Source organism: Molothrus aeneus, chromosome Z (genome assembly GCF_037042795.1).
Source record: "Molothrus aeneus isolate 106 chromosome Z, BPBGC_Maene_1.0, whole genome shotgun sequence".
Taxonomy (NCBI): domain Eukaryota; kingdom Metazoa; phylum Chordata; class Aves; order Passeriformes; family Icteridae; genus Molothrus; species Molothrus aeneus.
The window spans coordinates 49,517,008-49,544,334 of NC_089680.1; the positions used below are offsets into that span (position 1 = coordinate 49,517,008).

The 27,327-nt window shown below is 36.2% G+C and overlaps 1 protein-coding gene across 5 annotated transcripts in view; it reads left to right on the top strand.

Moving 5' to 3' along the window:
- The window catches only part of HOOK3 (hook microtubule tethering protein 3), an 85,858-nt gene that overhangs the window by 30,790 nt on the left and 27,741 nt on the right, over positions 1-27,327 (top strand). For 4 of the 5 annotated variants that reach the window (XM_066568623.1, XM_066568624.1, XM_066568625.1 and 1 more), the window contains exons 4-14: positions 718-768; positions 3,728-3,860; positions 5,903-5,970; positions 12,804-12,866; positions 14,301-14,384; positions 15,413-15,576; positions 17,695-17,835; positions 19,382-19,583; positions 22,900-23,010; positions 25,559-25,646; positions 26,200-26,269. In XM_066568623.1, coding sequence (XP_066424720.1) covers positions 718-768; positions 3,728-3,860; positions 5,903-5,970; positions 12,804-12,866; positions 14,301-14,384; positions 15,413-15,576; positions 17,695-17,835; positions 19,382-19,583; positions 22,900-23,010; positions 25,559-25,646; positions 26,200-26,269 — 1,175 coding nt within the window. The remainder of the gene's footprint in view (positions 1-717; positions 769-3,727; positions 3,861-5,902; positions 5,971-12,803; positions 12,867-14,300; positions 14,385-15,412; positions 15,577-17,694; positions 17,836-19,381; positions 19,584-22,899; positions 23,011-25,558; positions 25,647-26,199; positions 26,270-27,327) is intronic. The other variant, XM_066568627.1, reaches the window with a different exon arrangement.

Sequence of the window (27,327 nt, forward strand, 5' to 3'; positions counted from 1 at the left end):
TGGAAAGGGGGCAATACACAGTACTAGAGGAATGTGACACCCATTCTGTAGAGCAGGAGGTACTTAACTCATGCCATTGGTTATGCGAGTGAACAGAAGCTACCTTTGTATAGCAGTGAAGTCATCTTGGAGAAATGTAAATTTTGCCAGATACTTTAAGGCAGACAGTCATTTGTAAAAACTGGGAGGAGGGACAGAGACTGACAAGAACAAAAATAAAAGAGCTAGGAGGAATAATTAATGATAAGAACAACAAGTTGAACTTATGGGTTGAGAATAAAGGATGATATTGAGCAGTAGCTGGTTTTGGTTTGAAAGAAGAGGTTTATCTCTGCAGAAAGTAGATTACTAGGATACTTCAAGAGAAGAAAGGAGGGAAATAATGTTTCAACTTCTGGATGTAAAGATAATCCTAAGATAAACAAGTATATAAAAACATTCATGCCATAGGATCTGATATAAAGCCTATCCAAGACAATGTTATATTTTTCATAAATTTAAATGGGTTCTTTGAATTCATAAAGATTTGTAATCACATCTGGAAGTCTGGTCATAAGGGCCTCTTGCATAACTTTCATGATTCTAAATTTAACTGTGCATAAATTGATGTAATTATATCCTTCTTTTGTGTGATTCTTCCATGATTGCCCACTTTATGATCATTTCTCTGTAAAATACTCCCTGTATTTATTGTATTTCCTCTTTCTTGTCAAATAGGTAAGCAACCTGAAGAAAATTTTAAAAGGAATACTGGATTACAACCATGAGGTAAGAACCATTTGAACTAATCTTCATCTGCTTGCCTTTTGAATTATGTATTTTAGTTAACCTGTGGAAGATAAATTGTTTTCTGCAAGTTAAGTTCTGACGTTTTCTTGCAAGCCTTTTGGCATATATAGTGATTCATGGCCTGTTCCCTAGTCTTGGCCTTCTTTAAACCTTCTCACCTACTTTATTGAATACTCGGGAGTACCAGTGAAGCCTGATATGCAAATTTTTTCATGTGAAGAATAGATGGCTTTACTGACTATGTTCTAATGATGGACTTTGTGTCTGATGTACTTTAATGTACCTGAGTCTGATGTTTTTTTCCTTCCTTCTCTGCAGCTGAAGTCTGCTCTTTTCTTTATTTTTCTCTTGAGGAGAGTGAAGGAAGAGCATTTCTAGCCCCTCCCTACATTAAAATTTTAATTAAATATTTTAATTCAGGTGTACTGGACTCAGTCTTTGTCCTTCTCTCTTATTTTGAGCAAACTCAGCACTTAATTACTCCAGACGAGACAATATTTTTTCTTTCAGTGGTGAATCTTCAGCTGAAATATGCTTTCAGTGATGTTTGAGACAAATTGATCCATACAGGTGGCAGCAAAAAATCCATAATATGCATGTTCTAGACATTGCTTGTTTCAAAATACTGTCTTCTCATAAATACTACAGAGATTAGGTTATTTGTTAATAACTTGATGTACTTCAAGAAAATAAATTTAAGTTAATAAATTTAAGTACTTCAAGAAAGAAAAATTTAAGTCTTAGGAGGTTGTCTTCAGTAAATGATTAGGTATCCATGTTTAAATAAATGTTGAAAAGTGATTATTAAGCAAGCTGGTCATGACTGGGAATACTAAAAAGAAACAGATCAGGTTTTTGTTATGGAAAATTATTATTACTAAGACAAAGTGATGCAAGCTTCTTTTTGGTTGATTAGTATGTATGATGATCAAGTGTCTGGTGTCAAAACTTTGCTATTAGGCAAGTTCTGAGCGGATTCAAGCTGATTAATTTCTGTAAAGGTAGTGCATGTTTATAAATCGCACTGGATTTTGGTTTAGGTTGATATTTTTCCTGCTGAGGCAATGCTGGAGCTGATAGTAGGGGTAATCTGGATTCTACTAATGAATTCTGCTTATGTTTTTCTCAACATTATTCCCTCCCCCACTACAAAAATATAGATATGTATATGCATTTTACCTGATGTAGTTAAAAGCATTTGAAAAATGTGTATAATACTAATACTGTTCACCCTCAAAAATTCAGAAATTTTTATTGCATTCAGAAGAACAGTCAGTCAAACTGCTACGTTTGCGGTCATTGTCACTTAAAGTATAGAAGGACAAGAAGCCTGAGTAACTGACTGTAGCTTTCATGCTTTGTTCTGGCTCAGTTAATCTTGCTTCAAGCCTCTGCTGCTCTGGAACTACAACTTTTAATTTTTTTTTGTAAATGTATAAATCTTTTGTCTTTTGAAAATGGGTTAAATGCTCTTTTTCATCTCAAGATAGTTATTATAGGGTCTATCCTTCATTTTCATATTTCTTTCGGGGCTTTTGATGGATATTTTTGGTTCTTTTTCTTTAAATTATTTTTTTTTCTCTTTTTTATTTCAAACTCTGTTCACACCTTCACATCCTTGGCTTCTTCCTAGTGCTTGCCAATTTACCTGTTCCCTTCAGCTTTCCTCAACAGGAGTTCTGTTGTCAGTGACTGTGAAGTCACTGTAGTCTTGTTAACTTAAACCCAGCATTGCATTTGAAAGAAATTCAGGAACTAGAGATCAATATATAAATGCATACCAGAATCAAAACACATTGTATTTTCTGTTAATGCAGTCTGTGTATGGTGGTAATATTTTCCATTGTGATTGATGTATTGACAGAATTCTTTTGACCTAAAGAAAGTCTTTTCCAATAATAGTGAATCTGTGTCCTTTAAAGCATGCGGAGATTTTTAGTAGTGTTAATTCTTTGAGAAAACTGCTTAAAAATCCTACTGTTCCACAACACAAAACAAACGGTACATAATCAGAACAAAACCGCAACACTTCAACAAAACCCAACACTACTAAACTTTACAATAGCTTATTTTTTTGTATTCTTCTTGTGTGCTATGTTTTTTATAAGTGCCTTAACCTGATTTCTGTTTTTCTTGGGTATTGCACAAAAAAAGAGCATGCAGCAAACACATGACTGATTCCCTCTATATAGTCATTGTTTCCTTATTGCACCCTGTTTAAGAAGTTACAGTTTCTTTTTATCTGCAATTAATGTGTCAGTGATGTGTTTAATTCCAAATTTCATATTCATATTTTCAACCCTCTGTTCAGTAAAGAGCAATTTAGCAGAATAGTCTAGTTCCTTCTACTGCCAATCATTAATCCATAATGATCTTTAATGATAAATCAGATAACACTAATAGCGAGTCACACGGGCTTTTGTTTTGCAGGGTTTTTTCTTTCTTTCTGCATGTGGGCTGTTTAATTACATATCATTGTACTACTACCTCAGATTCTCTTCCATGGAGCAGCTTTCTTAGCTGTAAGACTTGCCAGATATCCTTAAATTTACTAGAAGTGTGAGGTCTAGTGATCTGAGTTTTTTGCTATCTTGTATTTGTCTCCTGTTAGTGTTAGATATATGTATTGTATAGGTGAAGCATTGAATGTTTCAACATCTAATCCTTTAAGAAAGAATCTTGCTAAGTGTTTATCTAGTAGTTGCTTGTGAGTTGAGACAGTCATGTTTATCTTTTCCCTAATATTGTTTGTATCAAACAATATGATTTTATAGTGAGATGTTATGTTAAGCAATTTGGTTTGTTTTGAAGGTGTATTCAAAACTATACTAAAGTAAGAATGAATTGCTGTTGTTGATTATGAATCATCTTTGTATGAAATAAATTGATTTGTATATGTGCAGCGATACAGCCATGTATGTACCTTGTCTTTGTGCAGATTCTAGGGCAACAGATAAATGACTTCACCCTTCCTGATGTTAACCTGATTGGAGAACATGCTGATGCTGCGGAGCTTGGGAGAATGCTTCAACTTATTTTGGGATGTGCTGTGAATTGTGAACAGAAGCAAGGTAATACATTTTGGAAACATGTTTTCTTGGTTATTGTGCAACTATTAAGGAGAAAAATTATATTTCTTGGGTTTCTGTCAGAAACAGTTTCTTTTTTTAAATAATAATGATGACATTTTTTTGTAGTACAGATAGTGACTGTTTTTTGGTGTAAGCTTCACTGCTTTTGGAGACTCAGACTGGAATTGAATTTACTTCCAAGATACATATTTTCAGTTTTGGTTTGCTAAGTTGAAAAATCAGTCTACAAAGAAAAAAAATTCTTGGGTACACCTTTTAACCATTTACGAGGTAGATCAGGATAGTCAAGAATGGAAAAATGTGATGATTGCATTATTCAGCATAACTATTGATTGCAGAGATGCATTCCAGGCATTATTTTACTACATGGCTAAAAGCCATCATTATTATTGGTGCTTGGTCTGATGAAATGTCTGGTGTGAACTGGTTTTCTGTAGTTTCTAAGATGTGTCTATGGGGTTTGCAAATAGGAACAAGTAATGCTGGCAACCATGCTCTTTTGGGCAACAGCTGAAGATGGAGCACAATAAGGTCATCCAAAAAGTCACTTCAGGCCAGTTGCCAGACAATTGAATCCCACTTTAGCAGTCCCTGAAGGAGACTTCTGTCTCTCTACCCAAGTGGCACTGACTGTAATTCAGACTTGCACAAATACAGTAGAGACCTATTCATCTTTCTTGAGGGTGCCACAGAGGATGTGATGAACAATGGAGATGTTTGTTAAAGTGTGCTACATCTCATGTTCTAAACTTGCCTTAGGTGTAGGCTGTAGATTGTTACCGAGTTACCTTAAATTACACTTCATTCAAGCCAGATGAAGGTAATGTAATGGCAAATGCAAACATTTATCCTAAATACTTTAAACAGGAAACATAGTCATGTGTTGGAAAATAAGGCTTTTTTTACTGTAATTGTGTGACAGTTATAGCTCATTTTGTGTTTGATGGCTGCCAGGATTTTAGGCCTGTTGTCTTCCCCATGCTTGGTGCATCTTACCTTTACAGCTAGTTTCCCTTTTTCAGTTGTCCTAGGTGACTAAATCACTTTAGTTTCTCCTTCTGAAATTACTTCTGTTCTCTTAACCAGGAGGTTGTCTCCTATTAATCAAAATAGGAGTAATGTTCTTCCACAAGTGCATAAATAACTCTGGTTTATTAAACCTCCTGTCATCTCTGTTTTATATAAAATTATCTTCCTTTTGGTGACTATTTTTCATTTTCAAGTGGCAAGCATATCTTGATTTTGTGTCCCCTTAATTTTTCAGTCTGGGCATTAAAAATGCAGATTTGAAATACCAGAATAATCTGTACTTTGAGCAAATTCAGCATGAGCAAATTACCCAGTTGAAGGTGGCTTTATCCCCAGTGTCTTTCTCTTAATCGCATCATTAAAAGAATAAAGGAGATGATATTTGACTAGAAACTGTATTATACTGGGCAAGTCGTTTACTCCTTGAGTTAGTCTAAATGTCAGAATTTGTTGTTCTGGTTATTGTATCATCTTACAAGGTACCTCTTGCGTAGCTCACGTACACAGAGCTGAGAACTTAAAAAGTGGAGGGGACTTAATTTGTGATGTACTAGAGAAATAAGAACAGACACCAAAAATGAACATGAAAATGCTTTAAAATGAGGATGCTGTAGGAAGGCAAGTTGTTACTGTTACACTTACAGAAAAGGACAACCTATGCATGGATCATGTACTTCAAGAGCCTGAACAGTTTGGGAACAAAGTGAGAAAAGGATAAAAGTAGTTATTTCAGAAGTGTGAGATGCCAGGAGAGGAAAAAAGGTAATCATGACTTTTTTCATTGTTGTAGAGTTCAAATAAGCCTGGATTTGTATCTGAACAGGCTTGTGATAAAATCTTGTTGAATATGTTGGAGTGGAACTTGACTGGTGCTTATACATTTCAGTGTCATCCATGGCATCTAGTCATTTTGTAGGAAGGATGCAGCTTCTGATCTTACCTTCTATGAGTTGAGTTTCAACATTGACATTTCAGAATGCTTTTATTTTCAGAGTACATCCAGACCATAATGATGATGGAAGAATCAGTTCAACATGTTGTCATGACAGCCATTCAGGAGGTATGCTGGGATGCCCACAGTGTGTGAAAGTTCAGTCTTATTTTACAGTAGTATGCTTTTTCCCACTTAGGAATAACTTAGTTGAAAGTGAAGAAAATAAAGGGCATAGATTTTGCCTTTTAACAGTGAAAAATTTCTTATTTCTCCTTAGGAAAATCTTGCTTTATGTCAAAGAATTCTGGTTGAATGTCCCACTTTTCTTTAAATCTAGAAGACTGAAACTTCTAGATATTTTTGATACTGGATTCCCTTTCCTTTTCTTTTCCCACCCTGTGAATCCTGAAGTGTACTAGATTGATTTTCTGTGGAAACCAATTACTGTAGAATTTTGGCAAAATTTCATAAACTTTTTTTTTTAATTTATTAGACAGATGAAAAGAAAGAGAATTGGGTTATTAGTATTGTTTTGTCAGCTGTAGTGTTATGACTTTGGTAATGATATGTAAGATGAACATATATGAATAATACAGTAGGCTGGTATGTTTTTACAAGTCAGTGAGTGTACTGCAGTCCATTTTGTAGATGTGCTCTTCTGTGGTAAATTAAAACCACAGTGTTAGCCACTGAAGTCCTTCTGTGACTTAGAAGAAGTCTGAAGTGTTTATAATAGAAATGCCTAACAGTCTTTAGATGTTTAGGGCAGGCCACTAGCAAGGGAAGGCAGGAAACCACTAGTAATCCCATTTCTTCTGAACCAGAAGAAGAGAAACTCAATTCCACATTGAGCTTTAGAGCAATTTGTCATCTCTGTAATGTCTGAATAGAGAAAGAAATATAAGTGAGCCTACAAGGAAATCTCTCCACAGTCATCACTTTGACCAGTGCTGTATCCATGCAGTCATACATTCAGTTGTCTGTGTGCAGACTGCTGGCTGTAACACAACCGAGAAGACTTTGGAAATGAGCATCAAAAGAATTGTTATCTAAATCATCTTCTAGTCAGTGCTGCCAAGCACCAGTTTGCTGGAGTTTGGCGTATTTTACCTTTTTGTAAGTTTATTAAATGTAATGTACAGTATTCTGGTGGGTTTTTCTAGTGTTTTTATTAAACCCAAATTGCAGCATCACTGTCTTCTGCACCATCTTGAAATGGAAAAAACTTCTTTTATCTTCCTTCTTTATGTTGAAAATCTATTAAATTTTTATAGAAGTCTCCGTTATTTAATAAAATATCCCATTGAAGCAGCCCACAGTTCTCAACACTTAATGAATAAACTTGTTCAGTGTGTGTGCCCTTTTGCTGACATGATGAGTAGAAGTAGGAAGTCATCACAGGGTAAGGGTATGTTCTTCTGGAACAGATTTTTAAAATGCAGTGAATCAAAAATTTTAGTATGCAGCTACTGACACAGTTCTGAGTGATTTTAATGCTACTTTGCAAGCTTAGAAATCTAAGGCATTTCAGGACCAACTCTCAAGTGCTTAATGAAGAGGTGAGAAAGTGTCTCAGACTTTGAGGTACTTGGAGAGCAAGGCCTCTCTCTGTTATTTTTCAATGGGCTTGGAGTTTGGAGAGGTCCCAGTCAGCTGGTAGCTAGCAAATATTATTCCAGTTTTCAAGAAGAGAAAGAAGAAAAATGCTGTCAGTTACAGGTCTGTCTCACTTCAGTGCCTGGCAAAATTATGGAGAAGGTTACTCTGGGAGTTAGATCATAGCCAGCACAGATTGGTACGGGAAGAGTTTAAAGGGGCGAGACTTCATGGGATTTTGTAAGGAGGTTTTTCTATTTCTTAGACTCATAGCAGCTCCTAGAATTCAAGTGACTTAGAAAAAGCAATATGTAAGAAATTAGCTATATATGAATATTTGAAAAGTTGGTATATCATCTAATCCAAACATTTTAAAGCATTTGACATTGTGGGTACTCTTCAAAATTTGGTATGTCAGAAGATCTCTAGGCTTTAATGATGTATTATGTAATTAATTTTTCTGTTTCAGCTGAGCACGTACAAATTTTTTTGATGCCTCTTGGGTTATCATAAATCGTTTTACTCATCAAAGTATTCCACAAGGCACAGTAGAACAAGTTTTCTGTTAGTTTTTCAGTGTAGTCAGTTTGGTCTGGTGTGTTATCACCACTTAGAATCTGAGGTGCTAATCTGTAGATGTAGATATCGAAATGCAAGTTGTGCACAAAATACAAGATGAATACATTCCTAAGTGTAATATAACAGGGTTTTTTTATTTCTTTATTTTCAGATTTTTTAAAGGCCGAAAGTATTTTTTAGAGAAATTATTTTGCCCATTATATATTTCCCTTTCTCCCTTCCCCTTCTGTCATTTTTTCCAAGTCTCTTCCTGGAGTAGCCAAGTTCATTATTGATGAAGGTAGTAATAAGTAAACAAATTGTTTGCCTTGCTGTTTAGAACATCTCTAAATTTGATCACTTAGCAGGTCAAGTTGAGAGTCAGAATAGTGTCAAGAGTAGCGTCAAAACTTGCCAAGGGGGGAGTAGGAAAAGGTGCATACTGTTCAGGATAACACCAATGGTGTTAGTTCCACTTTTTGGTTTTGTGCTGTTTTTCCCTCCTCTATTTTTTCCTAGCTGTTTAAAGATTTATCTTGTCTGAAGTAAAATTATTTTTTGAATAGTTAGGAAATGATATAAAAGTATTTTATTGGGTCTATCAACAGATAGACTGGAGGTAGACTGGGTATCAACTGGAGGAAGAAGAAAGTCCAGCTGCTTTAAAGGATATACAGTGTCAAACATAGCCATGACTCTTAAAAACTAACATAAAGATGTTCTAAGAAAGAAAAAGAACGTGAGTACAGAAGCTAGGTTTTGACATTGCTTTGTGGACACTTAAGTGAGCTTATACAGTATTATAAACTGTAGAAAAAGCATTTCAGATAAAGAAAGTGTTTTGGATTTTAAAATCATCAACTAAATAGAGCAACTGTGTTTGCAAAATCATGTGTGGGGGGGAAAAAAAGCTTTCATAATTCATGTTATTCATGCATGCAGGTTTTGTGATAGTTCTACCCTTTCCCTAATCTTCATGTATCCATGACAACACAGCTTGTTCATATTTTACAGTGAAAGCAGTTAAAAAGTGAAGGTTTTCATAATATAGGATTAGAAGACCTACATGTATTATATAAGATATTATACCGAAGCTTTGAGCATGAAAAAATATAGATGTAAAGGATTAACAGGGAATGACAGCTGCTTCTTATAAAACTACACAAATAACTGTAAGAATTGTCATGTTGCAGGTAATTTGCACCATTTAAAATCCATACTAACCACTATGCAAAAAAAACCAGAAAAAGAGCAAGACTGCAAATGCTAGTTGCTACTTTATTTCACTCTGGGAAGCTCTTAAGCAGGATTTTCTTTCTCCTGTAGAGACATAATGCAATAGCTTGATTTTGCAAGCACATTTTTAATGTTTCCCTTTTTATAATATCTGCACATCATCCTCCATTAAAGTTATGTGTGAAAATAGGTGACTATACTATATTTACACTAAATGATATATTTGGAAATGAAAGCCAGTTCAAGTGCTGCAAAATTGTGGAGGTAAACCTTTATTTTTGTAGTCTGGTCCTGAAGAAAACTTACAGATGTGAAGGGAAAATAAGAAGGACACTTCCTCCTGGTTTTTATTCTCTTGATTGATTTGAAATACAAGTGAGATAAAGTTTGCTCCTCTAAACTCAAAAGTATTACCATTGATCCGTACCTCTCAAGACCATGTACTCTAGTATCATACTTGCAGGTTGCATGTGAAGGTCTGAAATGACATCAGCTTTTCATGAATTTTTTCTGACTGAGCTTTTAAATAAAGGAAATATATAGAAGAAAACAGTATGGAAATTTGCTTTCAAAATTATTAAAAGTATTGTAAGATTAGTAATAAATAATGCAGAAAAAGCCGATATTCTATTGAGCAGGTAACTGATTAAATGAGCATTTTGCAACTCTAAATTTCAGTAATACCAGAGAATGCTGATTGACCAGAAACAAAGTCAAGAATAGGGAAAATTAGGCGAGCCTCTTGCATTTTTTAGGTGGGTGGAAGGTGTAATGTGTTTCAAGTTGATATACCTATCTGTATGAAAGCTGGCCTATCTGTATGAAATCTTAAAACATTGCATTCAGTAGAAGTTTTCTTGAAATTTTCAAAAAATCTGAGAGAGGAGTTTGGGTAGGTGAGTGGAGTTGTGTGCTCTATTAGCTGTTCTATTTATGGTAGAGCTTTTACTTCTCAGTGGGGAGAAGTTGTGTACAGGAATCCTGAAGCAGAGCATGGTCATGACATTTTCTTGCATAAACCATTTACATATTTATGGTATGTGGGGAGGTGTGTAGGGAAAAGATGAAAGCACTCCTTTGCCATGATAGTTCTGCCTTTACATCCCACTTCTTACAGTTGTTTTATTGTTAACTGATGATAAGTTGGATTCCTGTGTTCCTTTTGAGTTATCTAACGATCTCGTTCTTTGTCTCATTGTGGTACTGGACAAAAAATGATCCCTTAAATTTCGTCTTTAGCTTTTCCACTATACATACCACAGACCGTCCAATTGCAAGGTGCTTTCTATTGCACTGAGTCATGTGAGATACATCTGCACATGTATCTGTGGCTTTTGCCCTTGGTGCCTCATTCACTTTTCCTCATCACATTCTTAATGTACCTCATGGAGTGAAATTCGCACCTGTAATGTGCATTCATGGTACACCCAGAATATATATCTCCAGTACCTAATCCTACTCCAGATAATGACCTCTTTTCTGGACATTTTTGCTAAGGATTGTCAAGGACAGGATGTTTTGGGAAAACTCGTTGAAGAAAATAGGGATTATATTATTAGCCATGGCTTGCCTTATGGCAAGTCCCAGAAAGCAGTGACACCACAGTGGCCTCTAGTGGGTTGTGTGGTCACTTGTATTCCGTCTACTCTAAGTCTTGCACAGGCCTGTTGAGCTGGTTTTTCAAAGAGGAAGTTGTGTTAGGGCCAGAAAGGGGTGGTGGCTGTTAGGGACATCTTGTTGTACACCCTTGCAGGCTGCATGCAGCATGAGACCTGCCTGTTGGAAAGTGCTGACTTTGCAGGCAGAACTTGTTTGTATGTGTGTGAGTCCAAAGTGTGTTTGTGAACAGCATTATGGAATATAAAATAATGAGAGGAGTTCAGTATTTGGCTAATATGGGATATCCCTGTTAGTCAGCTGGAAAAGCTGGTGAAATCCAGTATTCAAAATGTGCATGAACATCACAGAAGCAGGGAGGGATTGGGAGGTTTTGTTTAAATGATAATCAACTTAGAAAATAGGCTCCTAAATTGAAGATAAGTTTGTAATGCCATTATATATGGTAATGAAAAAGACAAGACTTCATTTTTCAGGGGACAGCTCTGAGGCTAGGGACTTTGTATTTATTGTTGCAGAGTGCAGGCTTGATGTAATGCTTCTTCATGGAGTAGTTTGTCATTGTAAAGATGTAGAAGAAAATGGAAGAAATTTGGCAAATGTTGTCAAGGTGTGAGGAGGACTGCTGAGGGGAGATAAATTTATCTAAATAATGCAGCTAAATCCTAGTTAAGGAAATGGGGATAGTGAGAGAAATGTGAGTGTATGATTTGAATGATGTAAATGTCAAACAGATTTTTCATAATAGACAGGATTGAGAAGTGAAGGCTCTGTGTATCCCAAAAAATCTTGCTAAGGAAAACAGTGCAAAAGCACTGATTTCTAGAAGGAATAAAGGAAGTACTGTCTCTGGAGAGAGTTACCAGGCTAGACAAGAGATTCCAGGGAAGAAAACTTGTCCTGATTTTGGTAAGGATAGGGCCTTTTAATTGTAACTTTCATGGATCGCGTCATTGGAGAGCTCTTAGAACATTATGCTTTTGGACAGAAACCATCAGTGCCATTCTGTAATGATGCCTTTTGAATTAGCTACAGTGTATTTCTCATTTGCAAGACTGTTCCTGTTTTTTTCTTACAACTTTTAGTAAGAACATTACTTTGTTATGTTTACTTGATCTGTGTGGGAAGAGGTTGCTGAGCTACAACTTTTGTTAGGTTTGATTTCACTTTTACCAACTGGTGCAGCTGATTGTTAGGTTACTATAAGAAAACAGCTTTTTTCTTCATTTTGATCAGTACATCAGTCAGTTTTGTAGGACTAATTTGAGGGTTTGTATTGAAGGTTTGGCTGGGGTTGTTTTTTGTTTTGTTTTGTTACTTTGGTTTTTTTAATAATCTAGGCCAAAACCACTATCAGCTATTCCTGCACTGAAGTAGTACACAAGGAATTGTAATACTCATTTCAGGAATGCACTCTACTGAATTACTTTTTAATGTTGAAAATTACAGGCAGGTCCAGGACAGAATTTTTGTCACCTTTGTTTTGCAGTAGTAGTTGAGATAAATATATCCTGGAGTTAAGTGAAATAAATAAATTAATTGATGTTAATATCCAGGTAATGGACACATGTAAAAGCTACTCACTAGCAGAGAAAAATTAAAGCCAGGTCTTGTGTGCTGTGTTGATATCTACTATCATTCCAATGCCACTGCAGTAAAATCTTTAGTGGGATGTTCTGTAGGCTTATCATAGACAAAGAATGTGCATTGTCAAAAGAAAAAGAGATAATGTAAGGTTTCTTTTATAGCACTCTAAATATTACAAATGATGAAGTTTTTTTCCTTGTTCTTGTTTCTGAATATGTCATATATAAAAATGAAGTTAAAAACTTTCAAATTAATTCACATTAAAGCTTCCAAAAGTAAAAATCAGCTTGGTATTTCATTGAAACATAGGTTTTAATATAAAAGTAAATCTTTGCTTTTTCTAATCCAGTGTAATCTAATTGCAGTTGATGAGTAAAGAGTCTCCAGTCTCTGTTGGAAATGATGCTTACCTTGACCTTGATCGGCAGGTATCTACTCTTAGATGTTTCTTTTCTTTTGATCATAGTACGTCAGTGGCCATAATAACTGCATCTTTTTTCTTTAATCATTAAAGGGTGTTATGGAAAAGTAAAATAAGAAGCGAAAAATTAAATCTCAGTATTTCAAGTCCTTTAGCTTTGTAAATTGAGTTTGATTCTATTGTGTATTTAAAGGATATAGAAAAGTTGATTTGAGAAACCAGTCTAGCTGTATGACATAATACTACAAAACTGCAGATTGGTGCAAATCTTTAGGCATGGAGAAAGAAAGAAAGAAAGATAAAAAAGATGTACTATTTGAATAAATGTTTTTATCTGAGTTCTTATTTCCAAGGTCAGTTAAAAAAAAAAAAAAGACAGCAAAACAACTGCTTCTAGGGGAATCCTGGAACTGCTGCAAAATAGAAATTTTCAAATACAATCATTCCTGGTCAGATATATTTAAAAAATTTACAAAGCAAAATTTTTTTACGAGTTTATCCTCATGCTAACACTGCCCTCCTTCCTCAGATTTTTTTCTAAGTGAGAAGAATAGTACAGTGGTGCTCATTGTATTCATCCATTATGCTTTCTTTGCAGAAAAATGTAAATTCTTGCAGATTAAATTAGTTCTTTGTATGTAAACAGGCCCATAAGAAATTAACTTGCAAATGCAAGGTACGATGATGCTGGTTGAGAAAGCTCATTTAAACTTCATCCTATATAATAGTACATATATATTTGTACCTAAATACATAACATGCATGCACCTGTTTTATCAGACCAGTTTTCTTGTAGCTATGTTTTCTATGTTATCTTAATTGCATTCATTTGCAGGCCAGTGAGACACGTATCTTTAAACACTCAGCCTTTGAAGGGAAGTATCAGAATATTTCCCACTGCTTATAAGGTTCAGTGCCCTTTTTTAAAGGGTAGGCTTCTTTGTCACAATCTAGTTTTATTCCTATTGTGCACTAGAAGTAGCTTCCAGAGACTAGAAGGATTTTACCCTAATTGTCCATTCCCTGTATTCCACCTTCCAGTCCCTTCTGTATTTCAAATGTAGATTGAAAATTGAAATTACACACTCTTTGCATCTGTAAAGAAAAGTGGTATTGACAGTTTTTTTTGGTGTAGACATCTGGTGAGTTCTTCAGACCAAATTTCTCCTGGAGTTTTTAACTCAATTTGTAGAGTAGATGTGATAATTCTAATGTAAAAGGAAACGTTACTTTTAGGTATATTTTCTTTTTACTGATACACAAACGAAACATTATTCATGTCTGCTCCTTTTTTTTTTCTTTACATGAGTAGAATTGCTCAGTTTTTAAAAATTTAATGTATTACCTCAATGTAAAAATAATTTTACAGGCTGTAGTTCAGAATATTTTTAAATGGATCACAGAGAGTGATGAAAATTTAAACATTTCTTGTTTATGGTAGCTGAAGAAAACTACAGAAGAATTAAATGAAGCACTTGCAACAAAAGAAGAAATTGCCCAGAGATGTCATGAGTTAGATATGCAGGTAAGTTTGCTATAGAGTCTGTATCAATGTTGAAGTGGAGAAAAGTTTTGTGAACTTTGCAGTGGCTGAAAATAAGTACTAGCGAATTGAAACACAATTTATAGCAGGGGGATGAAAATGTCATAGTAATTGTTTTGTTTTCACTTGCGCGAGCAGAATGAATATCATTGTTTTCTTATCTTGTTGCTGTGTTGTCAGTATTATGACTCATACTAGCAAAAGTTCTTTTCATTCAGTTAGGAAGGGTCTGAGCTTTGTGGTAAAACTTTTGCCATAGAGAACTAATACAAGTTCTGCTGCTGTAACAGGTCCAGCTAATAGTTAAATCCCAGTCAGAAGTTGCTGTAGACCATTAAATGTGTATGGGTTTAGACTAAGTCTTAGTGTAAGTAAATCAATACTCATCTGGAAGACATGAGGAGTGTAAAGGGGGAGCCCTGAAAGGCATTGCTATTGCAACCCTTCTTTGAAATATTAATTCAGGTTTTTTGTAGTTCAGTAACTGTTGGAATTAATAAAGGTGATCTTTGTTTGTTGTGGTTAATATATGAACCCATGTTTCGGGTCTTGGAGCACTTTGGGTTCTTTCCACTACTGCCTGTTTTCACAGTGTTAGTGGAGAGTGGCGCTCTCTTCAGGACTGTGTTCCTGTTCAGGCCTGCTTGCAGATGGCCTTTACTGTGAGGAGCTAGTTTTATTTGTTTCTAGGGAAAGGATGCAGATTTTATTATAATGAAGTGCCTGCTGTCAGAATAGACTTTTTCTTTAAATGCTTGTGTGAAATGCATAAAATAATAATTGTGTTTCCTGAGTTGTAACTCTGCCCCTAATGTTGCAATATGTTGGCTACATCACATAGCAATTGAATACCTATTAAATTATACAACGTATTCTTGTGAAATGTGATTAGTGAAGCCTGCATGCTTCTGTTTGTGGCATCTGTTGATATTTCATTATGAACATGAAAAAATACTTCTCTCTGTACCTGGGTAGGTTAATTTTTCCTCTTCATACTTTTATTACAACAGGTTGCAGCCCTCCAAGAGGAGAAGAGCAGCCTGCTTGCCGAGAACCAGATTTTGATGGAACGTTTAAATCAGTCTGATTCCATTGAAGATCCCAACAGTCCTGCAGGTCGTAGACACCTGCAGCTGCAGACACAACTAGAACAGCTCCAAGAGGAAACATTTAGGTAGAAAAGCTACACTTGGTTAAGGTGTTTGTTTGTAGCTGGCAATAGAGGTGATTTAAATATTTCTGGTTCTGCTGCAAATGTGAATTAGTATAATGGATGGTGTACAGCCACAGTAGTACAGTTTTTAAAGTGATGTATACATTATAATTTCACTCTTTACAAGATCTAGCATTTAAAAAAGCACAGTTTCTTAGCGCTGAAGTGTTTTATATGTCGCTCTACTGTGAGTTACTTTGAATTGTTTGTATGCAGTCATTTCACCCATGTTTTACAAAGTCAGTGAGAATGAAGAGTAACATGCTTTCCTTTTTGCAAATTAATCTGATTGTATTTTTAAGGTCTAGTAATTCCTAGATGAAGTTTGCTAAAGGCTGTACTGCTGATGGCATTATCAACATAGGAAAATGTCATTTCTGAAAACAAATTTCAGAGATGATGAAAGATAGAGATTATCCATCTATGAGTTCTGCACTTTATTTACATTTACCCAGTATGTTAAAATACAGTTCCTCTTTAAACATCCTTACTGATCCTCTTGACTGTTGCTTTCAGGCCGTGTCAGGTCACAGGTCTTTCATGGTCTGTTCTGCTGAAGAAAGCTGGTTCACTTAACCATAACCTTTTCATTCTCTTTCCCATACTTTCCTTCTCCTTTGTGAGTGAAATTATACTATTTCTTTCTTTACACTGCCAGCTTTTCTTTTGCTGTCTTCTTCTCATTGCCTTTTTCCAATTATTACAATATATGCCATGTTACTTGACTTCTTTTTTCTGTTTTCCAATTCTTCTTGCTAAGCCTCCTTTCCTGCTTGTTCTGACATATTATCTCCTATCAGTTCCTTGAAAAACATTCTGTGTTTCTCTCTCACAACAACTAGTGCCTGGATTTTTTCTTTTTATATGTCTACCATGTAAAGGAATAAAGTAATTGTGATGTCCCCTTTTATCTCTTCTGATTCATCTCCATGCTCTGCAGTGATTTCTACTTGAGTCTGGTATCAGTTACTGTTCAAACAGATTTTGTCCCTGTGTTCAATATTTGCACTGTCTGTTACTGTAGTTTCAGGTTCTGAAGGTCATTCTAAACTGTTTTCATATGTGAGACTCATTCTTGGTCTCTTTACCTCCTTCCCCTGTCTTCATATTATGTGGCTTCTAATGGCAATTTGTATGTGTTGCTTCCAGCTCTACCTGATCAAGCAGGACGTCTGCACAGCTTAAGTGGTGCTTGTGCAGTACACCACTTTTCCTCCTAGTCTTGCCTCTTTGTGCTTTGACTGTCATGGTCTGTCATGATCTAAATCTTCATTGTTTCTGCTTTGGATGACTCAAAGATTTTCTCTTGTCTCCATTCTTGTAGATGGTTTTTGGACTCCTTGACTTTGTTTTTTCCTCATGCCCTTATCTCCTATCCTGGATTGTTTTTGTTTTAATTTCTGAGCAAAATCACAGTAGGACTTTCTGTTTCAGGTTGCGTTGTCTTCTGTTCATTCAAAATACATTGAAAAAGTTTCTATTACTTACTCCCTTTGTTCACTGCCAGGTTAATAGAGCTTTGGCTATGCATAGTGTATGCAAGCAGCTCAGCAACTTTGGTCAGAGTTCTTTACTTGCTAACTAGATAGCCTGGTTCTCCAGATGTACTGGCATGAACAGGTTCTTTATGAGTAAATAAATAAAACCACTTCAGTGAGTGGTCTATGGCACTTATAACATCTTACAATCAGGTCAGTATTGTTGGAGGTAGCTGAGTTGGACAGCTGAACAGAATAGAATAAAGATGTTATGTTCAAACTCTGGGTGTCCGAAGACGAAAAAAGATTGAAATTTTTCCTTAAGCTTCCCTTGTGTTAAACTATAATTCTAGAAGGAAACCTCAGGTTTTGTTTTTACAGGAACATATTTTACCTTGTGAATTTTCAAATAGGAAACTGGTATTAAATTGGGAGCATTGATAAAGTCAGTCTGCTTTTACATTTTGAATAAGCACATTGTGGTGTTGTTTTTCTTCATTGCAGCAGGAGGCCATTTCATGTGGTCTTAGATGGGATGATGAGGAAAGATAACTGGCTCAGGATGAGAAAATATTTCCTGGGTTTCTTTCCATTCTTACAGATTAGAAGCTGCAAAAGATGACTATCGAATACGCTGTGAGGAACTAGAAAAGGAAATTGTGGAATTGAGACAACAAACAGAAGAGCTTACTACGCTGGCAGAGGAGGCTCAGTCTTTGAAGGATGAGATAGATGTACTCAGGTAAATTTTGTTCCGTTAACTCTTTTAACTACTACCTTTTAATCTGTATAATTTGTGTACTTAGTCTGCATTATCTTTTGTTTAAGTAATTTAAAATTAAACACTTTCAATGCCAAGATTCTTTGGATCCTCCAGTTTAGGTACACTGACTGACACACAATTTGGCTTGAGTAAAATAGTTGCTTATTTTGTCAATCAATAACTATAATTCATCAACAACTATTGTCAGTCAATAACTATTATTAAACTTAATCATTCTATGCCAATTAATGGTTATAACAGGGCACCCAGTGGTCTCTTTGAGTATGCAGTATTCACCTTCATCATGCCTTCTCATCAGAAGACTAGGCTCTTTCCTGTCCTGGGTTTGCATTGTTTGGACTTTGAGTGGTACTTTTGGTTTACCGTGTAATCTTAGTGTGAACAACATCTGTTGCAGCTCTTATTCCCACTGCATTTTAGCAATGAAAGTTGTCATGATTTGATGATACTAGGGGCTTGTAGAGTGGGACAACCACTTTTACTATGGAGCATATTCCTTCAGTATTGGCATCTATTTCCATGGATTATTCAGAGCAGAGAGATTACTCATTCTCTCCAGCAAGACATATTTAATGCTGCTATTCCTGATTCACTGGCAGCCTTCTACCAAAGCTATCTGTCTTTATCCCTTCTGTCATTAATATAAGAAATGAACCCATCAGGCTGCATAAACTGTCTGGGTGGCAGGGGTTCAAAGAGCCATTTCTTGTCCCAAGAGAGAGGCCCTGCACCTCACTGAAGATTAAACAGAGCTGGCTTCCCTCGATGTCCCATAAACCGACACATTAATTCAGTTTATGTCCCATAAACCGACACATTAATTCGGTTCCCTGGGTGTCACAGGGAATTGGGTCTGTAAACTGGTTGATTCTAAAATGAAACTGGGAACAGTAATAGTAGCAGAGGTCTTTGGGGGAGGTGAGGTCCATTTTGTAATCTTGGAAGTGCAGCAGGTAGATTGGTAAAACTCTGAAAAGCTGAAGCCTGGTGTTTCTTTTTCTTTTGTGCTTTATTTTTTTTAGAAGGAGTCAAGTTTCAAAACTGTTACTGTTCTTCTGTGTCACCAAGTACAATTTGTCTAGCAGAGAGATCTTTTATGATTTTAGTCCTGGTTATGATTAAAACAAACTGAATGGCAGAAACTTTTCTTCTTTACCCTTGAAAAATTTAGGACAGAACATAATCTAGAATTGAAAGGTAATGAGTGGGAGTGAGGTTGTTTTAGCTATTATTTTAAGGCTGGAAGCAGATAAGAAAGTTGTGTTAGGAAGAGGGATAGAGGGTCTAAGAGAAACTTCAGCAGCAACTTTTAGAGTTGCCAAATAGTTATAGGAAGAAAACAGACAATTAAAAATGAAAACATCAGTAATAGGAGGATATGATTGCTTTATTGTTCTTCCCATGAATGTCTTCTGCACTAAAAAAAAATGTGAAGAAGCATTTTAAATTCTGTTAGTTTTGTTAGTTTTCGGAGTTCAAATTTGATACAAATCTGTCCCTTCAGGCATTCTTCTGATAAAGTAGCCAAGTTAGAAAGCCAGGTAGAGTCATACAAAAAGAAATTGGAGGACCTGGGTGATTTGCGGCGGCAAGTGAAGCTTTTAGAAGAGAAGAATACAATGTACATGCAAAATACCGTGAGCCTGGAGGAAGAACTAAGGAAGGCCAACGCAGCTCGCAGTCAGCTGGAAACATACAAGAGACAGGTGAGGACATCAGTGCTATAGTACTCTGTATTGTTCAGCACTTTGTCTTCATAACATGGCTAATGCTTCAAAGTAAAAAAAAGCTATGGAAAAAACAACTCCTGTTTAAAAGACTTCCATGTTTTATAGGTACTTGCTACCTTTTGTCCTTCTTTCCTGCAGCTCATCATTACTACAAGTTTGTTACTTTGTCAAAAAGCAGTATTTCTTGCATTTAAAAACTTAACAGATGTAAAGCTTTTTTCTCCTAAAATGATTCCAAATTCATATTCAATAGTGGGGCTTGAATTAGAGGCTGTCCTTTCAGAAAAAGTATCCACTTTTCACTAAAATTTTCCAGCAGTGAGGAACACACCACAGCTGAGGTAAGTTGTTCCTGTGGTTAAATAACTTCTTTTTTTAAGGTTCTAGTTTCTCTGATACATATGAATTTTTCCACTTAAGAAGAGAGAAGGACACATGTCATCCTTGTTGTTTATATGCACTTAGTGGAATACAAAATGTGTCAGCAGCACTCTCTATGGAGTGAAAGGCACCTGTTTATCCTCCTGCTTATTCAAGTGCCATGTGATGCTGTTTGTGTAAAGGTGCAACATGTGCTTAATCTTCTTTCTGCTTCTTTACTTCAGGGACACAATGTTGTTCTGGTATTCTTGTTACGGGGCTAGACAGAGCATGGTTTATTAAAGCAGTAGTGTGTGCTCTGTATTTCTGCCTGATTGAACAATCACAGCAGAGGGGTCCCTGTATGTCAGTTTACCATAGAATAAAGTATAGAAACAAACACTAAACAATACTGAAAGCCCAGGAGCGTTGTGTCTCCCTAAGACTTGATAGACTTTTTACCTGCAGTTGGTGATCTCAGTGTTTAAAACAAATGGTTTCAGCCTATGTGGGCTAATTTTAAATACAGCCCAAATGATTTTACCAGAAAAAAAAAAGTTGGAGAAGAAAAATTGTCCAAGGGGGTAAAGAGAAATGCAATGTAGAAAGGAATGCCCTTCCATTCCTACCAATGAGTAGTATCAAGTTTACTGGCAACCCAATATTTCACTCCGTTAAACAGCTGAGCATGTGATATTGTTGTGTAGCCTCAACATCTGCATTTGATTCTTCTTATTTCACCAACCAAAAGGATTTTGGAAGGGCCAGTCCCATCAGTTGTGCTGCTAAAGTACTCCTTTTCTTTGGTGTGTTTTATACGTAGGGTTTCCTGTATGAGGAGCTGTTGTTTGCTGCAAAATCGCTTACTAACTGAGACTGGAATAAGCCTCAGGTGTTCTGTGGCAGATGTGTTTTTCTTCACCTAACTATGGTGTCTCAAAATGAGCACTCTGTGTTTGTCTTCAGTGTCTGTAAGACTGGGCTCCTTTTGAAACCTGCCTGTGATTCATAAGCCACAAAATTATTTTTCTGGGAATCCTAAATTGTGCTATCAGAAGTAAGTTGGATATAAGGCTTGTGATGTTATGTCACTGCTGAGTACTAGTGTGTTCCTGTAATGGAATATGTCTTGTCTGGTGCTTGAAGGATCCAACCTGACTCATGAGGACACCATTAGAGAGTTATTTCTTTGGCTTAGAATCATTGTGCTAGGCAGATGAAAGTGGGTCATTCAAATTCCTCTAGTAATCTGCTAGGAAATCGCATCTTCACCGCATAGAGCAGTCTCTCTGAGGTGAGATTGAGTGGTAGGGTTTTGTTTTCACTCTTCTGAGAGCATGCAAGCCTTTTCTAAGAAACTTTATTTTGGAATAAAGAATTGAAATGTAAAGACTGCAGGATTTTTTTTTTTTTTGTAATTTTAATTCAGCGCCTTTGTGCATGTGCTTTCTGATACATAGTTAACAGTATGTCTTGCTTTTCTTTGTTGCAAGATTCCTGCTTTACTCATTCCATACACAGATAATGCTTAGTGAATGTGATGGCAGTTTATTTTTTTTTAATCTTCTGCATTACCATGAAACTGTATGTTTTTCTATACACTCACAAGTCTTACTTAAAGACAAATTTATTTCCTGCAGTGTTTTTATGCATACCATTACCTTAGCATGATTGGTTACAAATATAAATGTATTTCTTTCCATTTGAGGTGAAAATACTAATATTTTCCAAGTGGTGGCACTGTCACTGGTGAAGGTCTGCAGTTGTTTTGTTATACCTGCAGATATTCTGATGGCCTCAGTGATAAATGTCACATCTGAAAAATGAAATATTTTCATATCTAACATGTTCATTTCTTTAATCTCAGAAAATGCAGGTCTGTGCTGATTTTGAAGCCTTTAATTTAGGAAAAACAGCAGCAAAGTCCTTCTCTAAGTCTTAGGACCATGCATATTTTAGGCCTTGTAGTTATTTTGCTATAGTTGTACACATTGAAAATAAAAGGCCATTAGAACCACTAGGGGATCTTGATGTAGATATGGCTACTGCTTTAATCACTTACTTTATAATCTAAAAGCCATGAAAAAACCTTCTTATAAACTGATTCAGAAGAAGCTGTAGGTCTTTAGCTGAGTCTTCATTCAGCTTTTGTATTTGCAGGTCAGTCTTTATTTAGCTTATTTGCTCTCATGCTCTCTCCATTGTGAGCTTTACTAGTGCTCTGGGAATGAATCTTTGTTAGTAAAAGCTGAAAGTTTTGAAAAGGCAAGACTTCACTGGTTTACCTTCTGTTGTCCTTGGCTTTCACATTTCTGGTCACTTAATTTTAAGAGTTCTTTACTGATCTGTAGTTGAAAGCATACATGTGGCAGTGTTTCTCACTGAAATAAAAAAAACCTGTTTGGAGCCTGTGGCTGAATCTTTATGTTAGTGTATTAAAAATTATTAGGACATCTCAGGTTAGGGAATGTTAGGAATGTTACCTGGCTGCTTAAACTAGTAGCTGAATTCTGAGTGAGGCTTATGAAGTAAAGTTAACAAAAGATGTAGATAATTGGCTTTCTTCAGAGTTTGTTCTTTTTACTAGGCTTTTCAGAATGCAGAAAAAGTTTTCTGCTGTTCCTAATCTTGATTTGTAGAACTACATCGTTTTTTTTTCTGTAAACCTTGAGTTTAAATTCTTGTTTTAGATGTAGTGAAAATACTTCACATTTTTTTCTTCTTTTGCTTGCACTAAGACCTAATATTTGAATGCTTTTTATTTATTTTGCTGAAACACAGAACAACTGATGAAAGAAGTTTTTCGTATATCCTATAAGTAACTATTTCAATTGTTTGACAACATGAATTGTGGTGCATTGTAATTGGCTACTTTGTCTTGTGTATTTTGTTTTAACATTTGCAGACACATTATTGATTCTTGTTCTCACAGGCAGTTGAACTACAAAACAGGTTATCTGAAGAATCCAAGAAAGCTGATAAATTAGATTATGAATGCAAACGACTGAAAGAAAAAGTAGACAGCCTCCAAAAAGAAAAAGATGTAAGTGCCAAGGTGTTATTTTTTTTAGTAACAATAGCAACTTTGTATCACTTATAACACAGAGATATGGTAATTATAGTTAGCAGTCTTTTTAAATTAGGAAGTATTTTTTCCTCCAAAATTTTCTAATGTTTGTATACAAGATAGTTTTTAAACCTAAGAGTTGTACAGCATGGAATAAAGTGACTGTACAAAATCATATGCAATCCATTTTTAAAGAGGAAAAGCCTTCATATTTGGCATCTGAAGTTGTTTCCTGACCATTTACCACGAGAAAGTTAATAAATACCCAGGGTAATTATTATGTATTCTGAAAAGCTATTTACAACAGGGTTTCTGCAGTATCGTCCTAGAACTAAATTCCTGTTGCTTTTTTTCCCTAAGGCATTCTTTGAGGTACCATCAGCATGCTTCTCTTAGTGGAATCATCACTAGCATAGGAAGAGGCTTAGTAGTTGTGTGGAGGGAAATGTCCTTTGTGGCAATCTCAGCATTTATGACAGCTCCTTGTTGACCTGTCTTGTACTGCCAATGTGGAACACACAGGGTAGATACGAATTTATCCCCTTCCTCTTGTGTCATTTGCTGCTAGTGATTCTGTGATTAATTGCTTTGTACTCTCTTCCCAAGACTGATCCTTCAGACTTCTCTTACACACTGTCATTTCTCAACAGTTAATTTCAGCTTGTTTCTTATGAATGTATATGCAGGGGGTTCAAACTACTAAAATCAATGTCAGCAATTTCAGCTAGCAGTTTCTTAGGCATGTTTTAATTATAAGTCCATTGAGCAAATTATCAGAAACTCTGCAGGCTTTTTCCTCAATAGTCGTGGTTTCATGTCCAGTTATTTCCAAGATTTCCAAGCCCAGCACTTAAATATAATTTGAACTGAAAGTTATCAGTTACTTTAGGTTCATAGGCCATTGATTCCCATTTTTTATTAAATTTTCAAGCTCTGATGGACACTTGACCTTCACATCACTTCCATCTGCCCTTCAAATCAGGCTGGAATGCTCATAAATAACTGTGTTGGTATTGTGCTTTGGCTTTCTTTCCTGCTTTTTATTTTTAAATTGGGGGTTTTTTTTAATTCTTTTATGTTGAACAATGGTAAAGTTGTTTCTGTGGCTTATCCATGGCTCAGTGGACCATTTCATCTTGCACAAAGGATCTGAATTGCAGGCCATTGTCATATAGTTTTCTGATTTACCCCCTGGCAAACAGCTTTTTTTTTGAGCCGGATGTTGTTCTTAAGTACATTCTTTTGAATGGATATGTGCCTGTGAGAAGTAAATTACAGCTATAATTCCCTCATCGTGTGAGTTTAGTGATTCACTGTATTACCTGCTCTTTCTGTTGTCTGTTGTCAATATGTATCAGTAAAGTAGCCCACCACAGGTCACAAACTAGGTAGTCGTATCTTGTCAGCTATATTTTGGAAATAATTACTGAAATTGATTATGTTATTTTCCTTATGTTCTGGCAAAGCATGATAGTGTTTGATATCTTCATCAAAGTAGCTTGAATTTTACCTCTGTGGTGTGTTATAAGTACTATAATTATTGAGCTGCTTGTACCAGTGAAGCCCTAGAGCTTTTTCTAGTCACTAAAATATTCTGTCATTTGGCAATCAACTGTTAGTAAAATGAAATGCTGTCAGCCAACACAACTCCAGCCTATACAGTGGCAATGTATATCTTGGACCATTTAGTAATATTGCACATGTCTGATTTTGGAGCAAACTACATTTTGGATCATTACATAGTAGCAAATTTCTTTCCTTTTTTGACTCTTGGCAACCTTCTGGACAAAAACTTGGTGTTATCTGTAGAGTCTCATTTTTTTGCCAAAAGGGTAGTTGTCCCAAATTGAAAGAGTATTTGCCTGATGCTACTGAATAGCTCATCTGTCTGGATCCCAAGGTGATCCAGTCCTTTTCTTCAGTTCTCTTTGGACCAAATCTTAAGCAACAAGTTTTCTTTTATAGCCAAGGTGCTGGTGAATGACAAGAACAGCAGACACACAGGAGAAATGTGATATGAAAATGTTGCTCACACTTTCAGTGGTGAAAGACAAACAAAGTGAAGTAAAAGCAGTTTGTTATGTTGACTCTGTACTTACCTGCTCGTTATTTCACTCCTGGCTGAATATTTGATTCATGGTGAGGGAAAAATCTATGGTCTCTCAACTGTCTTTCATTTCTCTTGGAATCAACCCCAATGAAGGAAAACAGCTGAGTGGCCCTATGGATACTGTTTACTACCCAGTACCAGAACTTTGTGTTACTAATACCTTGTTTTTGTAAGCTTATACCCCTGCTATTTTTAGTCCAATAAGATCAGCAACCCTTCTCCCAAAAAAACCCCAAACCACTGTTCCTGTGGAATATATAATACTTACATTTATTCCGTTATGGAATAGATTGAGATACCTTGATTTGAAAGTAATTTCTAGAGTTACATTGAATGATTTTTAAAATTTTGAAGGCTGTTAGAGATGGATTTGGACTGCCAAGACTGATATTCATTTTCTTTCCAATTATTCAGAGATTAAGAACAGAAAGGGATTCTTTGAAAGAAACTATTGAAGAACTTAGATGTGTACAAGCTCAGGAGGGTCAACTCACCACTACAGGTAAAGGACAAATAAGGAGATTAAATGCCTCTTTTCTAAAGTGTACATGAGTTTTCTGTAGAGTATTGAATGTGCTTTTGTTTAGCACAGAATAAATTTAAGCTCTTCTAAAATCAGCAGTGAAAAACTTCAACTATTCATAGCTTCATAAGCAAGCAAAAACTTTGAATGTTATTTGCATCAATCAGAATTTTAGTCTCCTCTCCAGTGGGATATTTTTATAATGTGTATCTGATTTCTATGTAGTTACATAGTTTTCTTTAGAGACAAATTTTCTCATGATGTTTCATGTGTTATAGTTAATTTGTATGTGTAATCTTGCGTACCTTTATAGTTCTTAGATAATAAGCAGGAAATAAACTGTAACATTATTTCTTCAGAATGGGTGAAATCAGACATAATGGTTCACCAAATGAAATGGTGTTTGTCTGTCAGTCTTCCTGTAGCCTGACTTTGTGTCATTTTACATTGTCTAGCAGTAGTGTGAAGCTTCTAGAACAATGTCTACTTCTTGTCATGTGAAAAAGTCAGTGGTATGCTTTTCCTTACTCAGGATTGATGCCTCTGGGAAGACAAGAGCCTTCAGACAGTTTAGCAGCAGAAATCATTACTCCTGAGATAAAGTAAGCTAATGCATGCTTTGTTTTACTAACCTCTGCAATGGTCATGGGCAAGTTGAACATTAGTCAGCAATGGCCTGGCAGCCAGGAGGCCCAACTTTGTCCTTGGGGGCATCAGGCACAGCATCACCAGCCAGGCAAGGGAGGGGATTGTCCTGCTCTGCTCTGCACTGGAGCAGAATCCTGTGTGCCGTTTTGGGTGCCACAATATGAAAAAGACAAAAAGCTGTTAGCATCCTAAGGAGGGCCAAAAGCATGGTGAAGGGCCTTGAGGGGAAGCTCTGTGATGAGCAGCTGAGATTACTTGATCTGTTCAGCCTGGAGAGGAGGAGACTTAGCAGAGATTTTATCCTCCCTCTTGAGACGAAGAGGAAGGGCGAACACTCATCTCTTCTCTGTTTATCTTGGGACAGGACCCAAGAGGGAATGGTCTGAATTTGTGTCGAGGAAAGGTTTATGTTGGATATTTGAAAAAGCTACTTGTTGTTGCCCTGTTCTGATTGCCTGTAGCTTGATGATGGTACTGAAAGATTTGAGTATTTTTGAGTAAGAATTAAGGGGAAGGCCACAAAGCAGATATTCTGGTGGGTGTGTTATAGACCACTTGTCTAGGATACTATGCTATAAGCAGCTGGGAGTGGTCTTGAGATTGCTGGCCCTTCTTTTTATGGAGGACTTCAGCTTACCAGATGGCTACTGCAAATGCAGCACAGCAGAGGGGGATCAGTCTAGAAGGTTCTGTGTGGAAGATGATACAGCTGCTGAGCAAGCCAACTAGGGAAGATGTGGACTCACTGTGAACAGGAAAGGACTGTAGATGATATGATAATCAGAGGCCTTCTTGGGCACAGCAACCACTGAATGATAGAGTTTTTGATTCACAGAGAATTAAGGAGAGAGGCCAGCAGAACCTCCACTTTGGAATTCTGTAGGGCAGACTGTGACCCGTTTACCAAGCAGGGTCTGGTTTACAGAGTTGCTTGGAAGACAGTCCTGAAGGTCAAAGGAATCTGGGAGGCAGGAAGGAACTGGTTAAGGTGCAGGAGCAGCAGGCTGTCTCC